At 32.7% G+C, this 12,484-nt stretch overlaps 2 protein-coding genes across 2 annotated transcripts; one reads left to right on the top strand and one right to left on the bottom strand.

The window, feature by feature from the left end:
• Positions 1 to 5,930: 5,930 nt before the first annotated feature.
• On the bottom strand, positions 5,931 to 8,743 carry LOC136980238 (uncharacterized). Its single transcript, XM_067276332.1, has 2 exons — positions 7,407 to 8,743; positions 5,931 to 6,009 (listed from the first exon to the last, which is right to left on the bottom strand). The coding sequence occupies exons 1-2, from the start codon at positions 8,741 to 8,743 to the stop codon at positions 5,931 to 5,933; spliced, it is 1,416 nt and encodes a 471-aa protein (XP_067132433.1).
• Positions 8,744 to 8,938: 195 nt separating this feature from the next.
• Positions 8,939 to 11,916, top strand: LOC136980237 (uncharacterized). The gene is made up of 3 exons (XM_067276331.1): positions 8,939 to 10,275; positions 11,599 to 11,720; positions 11,858 to 11,916. Exons 1-3 carry the CDS (start codon positions 8,939 to 8,941, stop codon positions 11,914 to 11,916), a joined length of 1,518 nt encoding a protein of 505 aa, XP_067132432.1.
• The last annotated feature ends 568 nt before the right edge of the window (positions 11,917 to 12,484 follow it).

Genomic DNA, 12,484 nt, shown 5'->3' with positions numbered 1-12,484 from the left:
AAAAATTTGGTATGTAAAGAATTTTGATCTTTAATCTTTATGTGTTTAAACAATCTCGTATAGATTAATTCAAAGACAAAATTATTAAATATAGTTTTAATTTTTGATTAATTTTATATATACACAATAAATATGTAAGGAAATAGTCTATAAATATTTAGAATTGCTTACTCATAATTAATAATCTATTAGCCAAGATGTTATAAATTCTAAAATTTTAGATAATATAATGAATTAAAATAAATTAAAACACAAAACGTAATACAAAATCCCGAAAATTTATAAAATATTTAAAGTTAAGTTCTGATTTAAATTAAAGAATATCATATTCATTTTTAAGACGTGTAGTTATCGTTGTTATCAGCTTTTATTTTTTTCCCTACAGATCTTTACATTCGTTTGCATTTGATTAGCTGCTCAGTTCCTGCTTCCGAAATGATAATGAGAACTAAATTGGATAAGCAGAAAAATCGTTTTCTTATTACTTTTTTGCTTCTGATAGCGAATACCTGTAAATTCAATTTAAGTTTTCTAATTTCAAAATTTATAGATATAGGTTAACTTCATCCCTCCCTTCCAGTATAGACGTCATTTATGGATAGCCCCTAAGGACATATGATGTAATTATTAAGGGAAGAAAACGTACGGAGAAACGTTTACAACCAACACTAAGACAGGATACAATTCCTACTTTTTCCCAATATGCCTAAATATTTAAGACTCCTGCATCCTTCCAAACAGCTGCTGCATTTACTACTGTTATGTGGAAAAAAAAAACATTTCTCAGCATGTAGAAAATTAAAAAAAATTGTTGTTGTTAGAATATTTGATAATAATAGAAGAAATAATAAGTCTATAAGCAGCACAATGGCCAATAAAAATGCTAGGAAACTATCTAAATTGTAAGTAACTAATAGAATAAACTTTTATCTACTGAGAAACTTTTAATTTTCATTAATGATTTCAACTATTTCACAAATCATCCTCAGATGGATCAACATTTGAATATCAAAGAAAATTAAAAATATGAAGGTTTACAATATAGAATAACTTGCGACATAATTATATTACCATATAAATAAAACAAAAATATAAAAACAAAAATAAATATAGAGAGTGATTAAATAAAAATACAAAATAAAAAATAAAAGAATGTGATATTTTGCGTTAATAACAAAAATATATTTAAACTTGTTATTTTAACATAAAATAACGGCGCGTAAATCAGTTTTTATTATCCGACGAAAATACATTTAATTCGTGAACATCAGTATAAACTGTATATGCACGATACACTTTCTACAGTTTGTGATTACATGACTGAGCCGCCATTATTCTACCAAACAATATGTTAGAGATATTGGAACGAAAGCTTCGTGTTCGTTGTCTGGAAACAAATTAAAATTAATAAAAGGTTAGTGATATTAAGAATATATAAAAAATATTTCGGCCAAAGACGATATACTGTTTATTTGTATATCGTCTTAAGTTTTTGAGTTTTATGCGAGTTGTTATATACTGATATTTTTAGTTAAGTAGAAGTTGTTTATTTACAGTATGTGAGAAAAGTGAAGTATTAACAATCATCTATGTATGTAAAGTTTTTATTTTATATTCGGATGATATATTCATTCATTAAAAATTGGTTAAAATGTAAATAAAAATAATCAGTATACATCAATTAATATGAGTATTGATATAGTTTAATATTTATACTATGTGATATACAATATCTGATATGAAGTCTTTAAAATTACAAATCTACTTGGACAGAAGATGACAAAAACGAAGATTTCTCTGTGAAATAATTAACTCTTTGTGGTTACCGTTAAGACAATGACAAGAAATGTTTAGAAAAAGTGAATGTTTATCCTTGACTTATGAATTTATGTAAATTTAAAAAGTTGCAATGGAGAATGTTGTTGCTAGAACGAATTTACAAATTGTCTGCAATAATTTAATTCATTAATTATACATTAATATAATTGTGAAGATTTTGATTTATAAATTGCAAAAATTTCTGTGAAAATATCAATATACCGATTGACGAAACAATAAACAATCGACAATATAAATAATAAGAATGTAATATGACAATCGGGCGTCTTATTTGTTGGATTTCATTTAATGCGGAGAGACGAAATACGCGTCTCTCCGGACTAAATGGGGGCGGAAACCCAAATCCTCCTAGCCTTACCTCCTCGTGGTGCCCCCGGGGTACTTCCTATCTGCCACATTCTCGTGTGATCTGACCGGGACTTATGGGTTAAGAGGACGCCAGACTAGTAAATTTAACTCTAAAAAGAAGAAAATTTACTGTTTAAGTTGTAATTTTTTCGTCCGATGATTCTTTTTATTTTTAATACTTAAAGACAAAATTAAGTTGTTACTGTTCAAGTAAGTAGTTTTTGAAATTAGTTAAATACTGACTAAATATTTTTCTAAATTTTTCTAAATATTTCTAAATTATTTATTTATTTATTTATTATTATTACTGCCCCTAGTGGATACACTCCTTGATTAGTGTAGCAAAATCATTTCCAAAAAACAAAACACTGCGATACAATGAACATAAGATCACAAACAAAATTATATATTATTACAATAACAAAAACAGCCATGCAACTGAACCCAGGAGGACGCCGCCCACGCGGAAGGCCCAAGAAACGATGGATGGATACCATCAGGGAAGACATGCGCATTGTCAACCTCAACCCGGAAGATGCCAAAGACCGTGCCAAGTGGAGACGACAGTTGCAACAAAGCTTTAAAAAAACAAAACACTGCGATACAATGAACATAAGATCACAAACAAAATTATATATTATTACAATAATAAATAAATAAATGACAATTTAGATATAATAAATTTTTCTAAATAAAAACTTGCATTATTCGGAAAAATCGCAATTTCCAACTGGTGTCCTCTTAACCCATAAGTACCCTGGTCAGTGACGGGAAGGGAGATAGGAATACGCCAACAAAGCAGGGGGTAGTTTTTCCTCCCCGTCGTGTCTCCACCTTGTCGTGGTGGGGAGGCTTGGTGATCTATGCTGCAGTGTCTCGATGGGATTTCTCGTCAGTGTTGCGGCCGGATCCAACTAAGAGAGACACACGCCAATGCCGAGCAGGAAGGCATGGTGCAGTGGTAGCTTTCTGCCTTATCTTTGAGTATGCCTTGTCAAAAAATTCACGTGGCTGGTGATATTTAAAATATGGAGTTTAGAGGAAGTTTCTGTAGTTACTATAGATACACACCGAATTCTAGTCTGTAACAAATGTATAAACACACCTGTTTTTTTATTTATTTTAGGAAGGTTAAAAAGCTATAAAAATTACTTATATCTACAGATTTTAAATATAATTTAATATTTCAATACTTCAATATGTTCTCATACTTTTTTATAAATCAGGATGAATTGAAGATAGTTAATGAAGTTAAATATTAGGAATAATATTTACTCCAAATGTTGCCTTCGAAAAACAATATAAGAAAACTGTTCTTAAGGCCAATAATCGAATAAATAATTTAATTATATTATTTAGTAAGACTAAAATAAAGAATCTCCAGATACATTTTATATTTTTTAACTCAATAATAATGAACTCGTTAAGCTATGCTGCTCCAATATGGAGTATTAACAATTTCAATAAATTTGAGAAAATTCAAAACAAATTTATTCGGAGAATCTTTCAATTAGAAAACAATATCTCAGGGAGTGCCTTAAGACTTGAACTTAATAGATTTAGGGTAAATACAACATTAATAAAGAGATATATTAAGTTTTTATTGAAAATTCAAAAAGCAGAGAATCTAACAACAAAATTGTTACAATTGCTATACCAAAAATCAACGAATAAAGAACTAAATAAGAATTGGATATTATAACTTTCAAGAATACTAAATACTTATAGGTTTTCCTTGAGATTATTCATGGAACAAGTAGATGCTAATGAAGAACAGAGTAGTCTATTAATATACCGAGTATTAGAAAATTCCATTGTTCAAGATATAGATGACATCCAAAAAAGATTTCACCCAGGCTGGTATAAAAAGATTCTAAAATATCCATTTAATTATATGTTCACATGTTTAGCGTTTAATGTTAAAAAAGTCTTTGTCCACCTTAGACTGAATAAAAATTGGATATTAATAAGCAATAAATATTTAGAATATCTACAAACTAAATGTCCTAATTGTAATAATATATTAACTAAGGCTCGCATTTTTTGCGAATGTAAGAGTGTTAAAATGATATGAACTTTATTTTTGTATAAACGTTTGTTTGTATTTAAAAAAATAAGAGACCTTACTTTTGGGATTACCCCCGTAATTGCATAATTATTTTATAAGTTCCATGCAATTACACAAGTAATAGCATAAATTGTTTAAATCAAAATGTGCTGTCTTAATACCTGAAATTATACACTTAATTTGATTTTCAACATTTTCCTGATGATTAATGGGAAAAACTACAGTTGACGAAACTAGAAAATTGAAAGAAGGATTGAAAACATTAAAACAGAAGAATGAGATACAATGAATGTGGTAATACAGAAAATAACGTATTATATCATATTGCAGGCTATATATTATCGAACATAATAGAGAATGAGAAAACATGCAATGAATGTTTTGAATCTGTATGCTCCAAAGATGCCACTGATGTAGATACAAATTTAACAAAATTAGAATCTCTCAGTAGTTACAAAAAGTTCTTTAGTTTATGGTGCTAAAAGCAAATATATAATTGTTTTTCTACATGGAAACATAATTCAGATATTTGGAGAAAATTCTTTTAAAGAAGAACCAAAACTGTAAGGATTTCTTAATTGAAATTATAACTTCTGATGTTAAAATTCGGAAAATTTATTTTAAAGAATGTTGTAACATTAAAATAAAAATAATAAATCGTTTTATAACATTTAGACTTAAACTTTTTGGTTAAAAAAAATATATATATATACGCCTGAATTACTGTTAACAATGCTCTTCGAGTAGGAGTACAACGTGCATATTATCCAAATATGTGAAATAATGTTAATTATTATTTTTCAAAATATATTTTGTTTTTTAATAATTACTGTAATAATTTAACTATGTAGTGTATATGTTTTATGCGTTTTTTGAAGTTTACAAAATAAAATCAAATTTTTATATTTGTTCAAATCTTTATTATTTATATTCCTACATAAATTAAAAATTATATAAAAGGTAACGAATTAAATGGAAACTATGATCTCTTTAGTTCTTATACTGTGTAATAACTTCTATAAATAGTTTACCTGGTGAATAGGACGGATGACGCGATACTTTTGTTTCCGAGACGGTTTCTATCACTTTGTCACGTTTATTTAATTTATCTTTAGAACATAACGTTAAAAAAATTTTAATTTTTCACAATATTAACATTCAGGATATTGAAAATAAAACAATTGGTTCGTCATTCACCGCCTATGTTCATCATAAACAAATTTCAAAAATTATTAAATAGTAGACCTATATTAAATAAACAAATAATAACAGTAAGAATTAATTCTAAAAATCTAGAACGACATTTATTTTCTTATGATGCTGATGTCTGAAGTTCCATTTAACCGATGCAAGTTGTGATTACCAGAGCCCCTTCGGCCGCCAAGGGTTGGATTTGTGAGAAGCGAGTGCTCGGGTTGTTTCGTTGTGTCAAATTATACAGAACAAGGCGCTTGACGTGTAAGTGCGTGAGTGCGAGAATTCGAGTAAAGGTTAAACGGTGTATATCTTTCGTGCACAGTGATGTTATGTCCGTGCGTGTGTGTGTGTGTGTGTGTGATCGAAGAACATCTTCGGCGTGTCTAAAAACAGAAAAACAGTAAATTACGATACGAGAATAAGATGTGTAGAAAAAGAAAACGAAAGAGTTCTTACCATCGGAAATTTTGGAAAATATTCACTTGTACGATAAATGGTCACTTTGTCCTTTTCGTGGTAAAGTTGAGGAGGGAGATTCTTCACCCTCCCAAATGTTCCTACAAAACACAAAGTCAGTGAGAAAGCGAGAAGTTTATTTATTATCTAAGGTCAACATTATTACCTTTAGCAAACAGCTTTTTTCCGATGATATGAGAAGAGCGAAGGATCTGACCTAGCCTAGCCTAACCTAACCTTAACAGGAAGCTCAATCCTCATAACAGCTGTTTGGGATGAAAAGTCGGCCGAATGTCGCGTCCGGTGAGTGAAAGTATCACGTTCGGGTATTCACAATCGGGTGTCTAATCCGTCGTAGTCGACCGAGTGTCAGAAGACCGTGGTCACATCCGGGTAAGAGACGATCACGTCCGGGAAAAGATTCGAGTCCGGGTGAAAAGTGTCTAATCTGGTAATTCGGGGACAGAAGGACGGGTTGAGGAAAATCGAAGAGGATCACCGCCTAGGCTTTGTCCCTCCGCCCCATCTTTTTCAGAAAAAATTGTTGCTCCCCACAATTTTTAAAACAGTCTAATTTTATAAATACTGTCCATAAAATTTATTTAATAGCTTACAAAACAATATGTCTTATTAAATATAGTATATTGATCGTCGGAGTTTGACTTTTGTCCAGACGTTTCGGCAAGAGTATGGATGATTTTTAGCATTCCTAGTCATTCCGACTGGCGAGAAAGAATATATTTATTTGCAACAAACAGCAAACGTTTTCAGCTGATTTACAGGCCATCTTCAGGCTTGGAATACATTTGAAATTAAAATTCCATCCATGGAATACAAAAATTCAAATTCAAAATTAAATAAGGAACAATCAAAATAAAACATTGAATAACTAACATAAAGCAAAAAATAACAAAAATATATAAAAATGTAACAAATGAATACGTAAGCATTAATAAATGCAAACTTCTAAGACATACAATAAAACCACTATATTGATTGGTTAGAGCCCTTATTAAACTTCTTAACCATAAACTTCCATGCAGAGGGAAGACTTTCTGCGTCCCTCGCATTAAGACAGCCTTCTTGTAATCTACTTCTAAAAATCTGCAACTTTTCCGCTGTCAAGGCTAATGATGGAGACGATAAAGGATTTATGATGGCCGCCTCATTCCATTTGACCGTAGCTCCTGGCGCTTGCGCCATTTGGGACAAAACTGTTGCATTAGACCCCTTTCTGATATTATAACCATGCTCCTTGATTCTAATTCCTAAACTTCTAGTGGTTACTCCGATGTAATCTTTTTTAACGCCCAATTGCATGTTTTCATACGGAATTTTATAAACTCCTGCTTTCTCTTCTGCCTTTATAACATCTTTATCATTCCTGAGGATTTTGTATAAATTAGGGGCCCTTTTTATAAGCATCCTCGAACTTTTTCTGTGTGCTATTTCTTTCATGACTGTATTCATATTTTCATTATATGTAAACTTTACAAACTTATTGGGAGCATTCTTAAAACATCCTTTCTTGATGTTGTGTTCATATTTCTTAATTATTCCTAGAATTGTACTTTTTTGGTAACCTAGGGTCCTGGCTACATTTATTATTCTATTTATTTCTTTCGTCCTGTCTTGTACTCTTTCGCAATACAAAAAGGCTCTTCTTATTAAAGCTCTGAAAGCTGCAATTTTATATTTATACGGATCCTTGGATTGGGAGGGAATATACAATGGGCTGTGGGATGGTTTAATAAAAACACTAGTGGACAAGTGGCCTTTTTTGAATGTGATATCGATGTCGAGAAAATGCAGATTCAAGGAACTTTTCTGCTCCAACCTTAAAGTAAGGCCATCATTGTTATCATTGATCTTATCTAAAAAATCCTTAATTCTGCTGTTACTTCTCCATAATATAAGTAGGTCATCAACGTATCTGCTGAAATACACGATATCATCCTTAAAACCATGAAAAATTCTTCTTTCCAGCCTCCTAACTACCAATTCGCATAGGATCCCTGAGAGTGGACTTCCCATAGGGACCCCTCTTCTCTGTCTGTAGACCTGCCCATTAAACACGAAACAAGACTCCCGGCAGACCAAACTAGTTAAACTCTCTACTTCTTCTGTATAACTAAGCAATTCCGAGTTATTGCTGTATAAGAAATCCAATAGTGCCTCCTCGCACGATTCTATCCTTACTGACGGATACATGCTCTCATAGTCGAAAACCGTTGCAACTTCATCCTCCATTAATGCTATACTTTGCAGATCCTTAACCACCTTCATAGGATCACGGGCAACAAGAGTATCCGTGTCTAGTTGCAAGGATAAGTATTCATGCAATTTCTTTTCTAACACAAATGTGGGACCCCTGCACTTCTCCACAACAGGTCTTATTTCTTTACCGGTTTTATGCACCTTCGCGAAAGCAAATAATCTAGGTGTTCCTGGCCTAGGGTTCCTGCATTTCTTGAGAAAAGGCAAAACTTTGGAAAGCTTAGAGACCTCCAGTTTCCTGACCCTTCTATCCAAGCTTCCAATAAGATTGCTGTTGATCTTTTCACACTCCGTCTTTTCGATGTAATCCATTAGTGCTTCGTTATATGTACGCCTTTTCATGATGACTAGTTGTTTACTTTTGTCAGCCCTAGTCAAGACCAAATCATTATGTTTTAACCAATTCTTCGTGAGCCGGATGTCACTACTCCTAAAATCCTGCTTACGGCCCCTCTGCCTGTTGTTGAGGACTGCTTTCCATCTGAAGTACTCTTTTTCTAAATCGTCTAGCCCAACAATGCCTCTTTCAATTTCCTGTACTGAGGTTTCCCAATTCATAGCCTCCACAGGTACAAAATTTGGGCCTTTTATTAGAAGCTTCTTAATTCTTCCTGGTACCTCAATTTGGTCCCACGCGCGGAAAGCAATAAGATTTTTCTTTGTACTTCTAACCTTTTGTTGTACCAAATTGAGGTACCAGGAAGAATTAAGAAGCTTCTAATAAAAGGCCCAAATTTTGTACCTGTGGAGGCTATGAATTGGGAAACCTCAGTACAGGAAATTGAAAGAGGCATTGTTGGGCTAGACGATTTAGAAAAAGAGTACTTCAGATGGAAAGCAGTCCTCAACAACAGGCAGAGGGGCCGTAAGCAGGATTTTAGGAGTAGTGACATCCGGCTCACGAAGAATTGGTTAAAACATAATGATTTGGTCTTGACTAGGGCTGACAAAAGTAAACAACTAGTCATCATGAAAAGGCGTACATATAACGAAGCACTAATGGATTACATCGAAAAGACGGAGTGTGAAAAGATCAACAGCAATCTTATTGGAAGCTTGGATAGAAGGGTCAGGAAACTGGAGGTCTCTAAGCTTTCCAAAGCTTTGCCTTTTCTCAAGAAATGCAGGAACCCTAGGCCAGGAACACCTAGATTATTTGCTTTCGCGAAGGTGCATAAAACCGGTAAAGAAATAAGACCTGTTGTAGAGAAGTGCAGGGGTCCCACATTTGTGTTAGAAAAGAAATTGCATGAATACTTATCCTTGCAACTAGACACGGATACTCTTGTTGCCCGTGATCCTATGAAGGTGGTTAAGGATCTGCAAAGTATAGCATTAATGGAGGATGAAGTTGCAACGGTTTTCGACTATGAGAGCATGTATCCGTCAGTAAGGATAGAATCGTGCGAGGAGGCACTATTGGATTTCTTATACAGCAATAACTCGGAATTGCTTAGTTATACAGAAGAAGTAGAGAGTTTAACTAGTTTGGTCTGCCGGGAGTCTTGTTTCGTGTTTAATGGACAGGTCTACAGACAGAGAAGAGGGGTCCCTATGGGAAGTCCACTCTCAGGGATCCTATGCGAATTGGTAGTTAGGAGGCTGGAAAGAAGAATTTTTCATGGTTTTAAGGATGATATCGTGTATTTCAGCAGATACGTTGATGACCTACTTATATTATGGAGAAGTAACAGCAGAATTAAGGATTTTTTAGATAAGATCAATGATAACAATGATGGCCTTACTTTAAGGTTGGAGCAGAAAAGTTCCTTGAATCTGCATTTTCTCGACATCGATATCACATTCAAAAAAGGCCACTTGTCCACTAGTGTTTTTATTAAACCATCCCACAGCCCATTGTATATTCCCTCCCAATCCAAGGATCCGTATAAATATAAAATTGCAGCTTTCAGAGCTTTAATAAGAAGAGCCTTTTTGTATTGCGAAAGAGTACAAGACAGGACGAAAGAAATAAATAGAATAATAAATGTAGCCAGGACCCTAGGTTACCAAAAAAGTACAATTCTAGGAATAATTAAGAAATATGAACACAACATCAAGAAAGGATGTTTTAAGAATGCTCCCAATAAGTTTGTAAAGTTTACATATAATGAAAATATGAATACAGTCATGAAAGAAATAGCACACAGAAAAAGTTCGAGGATGCTTATAAAAAGGGCCCCTAATTTATACAAAATCCTCAGGAATGATAAAGATGTTATAAAGGCAGAAGAGAAAGCAGGAGTTTATAAAATTCCGTATGAAAACATGCAATTGGGCGTTAAAAAAGATTACATCGGAGTAACCACTAGAAGTTTAGGAATTAGAATCAAGGAGCATGGTTATAATATCAGAAAGGGGTCTAATGCAACAGTTTTGTCCCAAATGGCGCAAGCGCCAGGAGCTACGGTCAAATGGAATGAGGCGGCCATCATAAATCCTTTATCGTCTCCATCATTAGCCTTGACAGCGGAAAAGTTGCAGATTTTTAGAAGTAGATTACAAGAAGGCTGTCTTAATGCGAGGGACGCAGAAAGTCTTCCCTCTGCATGGAAGTTTATGGTTAAGAAGTTTAATAAGGGCTCTAACCAATCAATATAGTGGTTTTATTGTATGTCTTAGAAGTTTGCATTTATTAATGCTTACGTATTCATTTGTTACATTTTTATATATTTTTTGTTATTTTTTGCTTTATGTTAGTTATTCAATGTTTTATTTTGATTGTTCCTTATTTAATTTTGAATTTGAATTTTTGTATTCCATGGATGGAATTTTAATTTCAAATGTATTCCAAGCCTGAAGATGGCCTGTAAATCAGGCTGAAAACGTTTGCGTGTTTGTTGCAAATAAATATATTTTTTCTCGGCAAGTGTAAGGTGTTAAGTACGTATATATATATAATGATTTGCTGAGTGCTTTATAATATTATCGGAGTTTGACTTTTGTCCAGACGTTTCGGCAAGAGTATGGATGATTTTTAGCATTCCTAGTCATTCCGACTAGGGTTGTGAATTAGGTATAAGCGTTTTGCTGATTCATTTTTTCGACATCAATTTGTTTGTATCAAAAATTGATAATTTGGTTAACGCTGCGCGCCCCCTTGCAATAGTCGCGCACCCCACAGATTTGAAAACACTGCTGTAGGTCATTTCAAAATGCAGCCATTTTTTATAACGTTATTTTGTTTAGCTATTTCTACTAATTTACATAAATTTTATAGAGTAATGAAGTGTTAAATTCATTACTGCCGCATTTATAATTACCACAAACTTGTTGTTTTATTAGTAGCTTAAACATATTGAAACGTTAACAAATAACCCAATACAAACTGAACCAAATAAACGCTGAGTAATTTTATTTTATGTGATTAGGTAAAATTTTATTTTTAATTAATTTTATTTTTTATGTTCCAGAAGATGTCAAGATTTTCAGACAAATGTAATTGGAATCACCACAGATGACGCAGCTTCAATGATCAGCAAGAATATTAGAGCCGTTAAATTTATTTTTGGGCATAGAGAAGCCATAGAAAAAAGTTTAAAATCTTCGGAGCTTTTCATTTGTCATTGTTTTTGGCACCTCAAAAATTTGTGTGTGCAAGTATGTAATATGAACCACGTGATGTCGGTTGTTGTTAAAACAGTAAACACAATGAAAAATAATTCTTTGAAGCACAACATTATCCTCAAGAACTGGAATCTGAGAACAGCGATTTGCTTTCTTACACATAAATCGTGGAAAATGCTTAGAAAGATTTTGGAATTTGAGGGAAGAAATTCGAATTTTCATGAATGAAAATGTTTAGAATGTTCCTAAATTATATGATGGATAGCGGCTTTTGAATTTATGTTTTCTCACAGATATCACAATGAAATTAAACGAACTTAATAAGCAGTTTCAAGGTGAAAACAAACCGACCACAGACTGTTACAAAACATAAAAGCATTCACTTAAACTTTACGAAAGTTAGTTAAAATCAAAAAATACAGTCCACTTTCTATTATTACATAAATTTAATAGTGGCAGAAAACATTTATTAAATAAAATATGCACAAGAAATTGTGAGGCTCTGGATAGGTCCGAACCTCACTGAAATTCGCGTTAAAATCATTTATTTTTAGGAGAATATTATTATTTTTTTTTTAGAGAAAAAAAATAGAAGTTAGAAATAGTTTTTCTTAATGAAAACGACGCGAACTTTTAAACAATAGAACAATGGAGAAACGTAGATCGTCTATCTCCGAATGGGAATCGAATTAAACTTCGATTTTGACCTCTCCCGCGCCCCCGACAGGTTTC

This window comes from Centruroides vittatus, unplaced genomic scaffold (genome assembly GCF_030686945.1).
Source record: "Centruroides vittatus isolate TY-2023 unplaced genomic scaffold, ASM3068694v2 contig_680, whole genome shotgun sequence".
Lineage (NCBI taxonomy): Eukaryota > Metazoa > Arthropoda > Arachnida > Scorpiones > Buthidae > Centruroides > Centruroides vittatus.
The sequence above is the reverse complement of the archived record's forward strand: the minus strand, read 5'-3'. Positions and strand labels throughout refer to the sequence as shown.

Coding starts and splice junctions, on each gene's coding strand:
- LOC136980238 (XM_067276332.1), bottom strand. CDS start 8,743: ATGAATTGGGAAACCTCAGTACAGGAAATTGAAAGAGGCATTGTTGGG. Junction 6,010..7,406: donor TTTAAGAATGCTCCCAATAA/GTTTGTAAAGTT, acceptor TGTGTTTTGTAG/GAACATTTGGGAGGGTGAAG.
- LOC136980237 (XM_067276331.1), top strand. CDS start 8,939: ATGAATTGGGAAACCTCAGTACAGGAAATTGAAAGAGGCATTGTTGGG. Junction 10,276..11,598: donor TTTAAGAATGCTCCCAATAA/GTTTGTAAAGTT, acceptor TTTATGTTCCAG/AAGATGTCAAGATTTTCAGA. Junction 11,721..11,857: donor TAGAGAAGCCATAGAAAAAA/GTTTAAAATCTT, acceptor AATTCTTTGAAG/CACAACATTATCCTCAAGAA.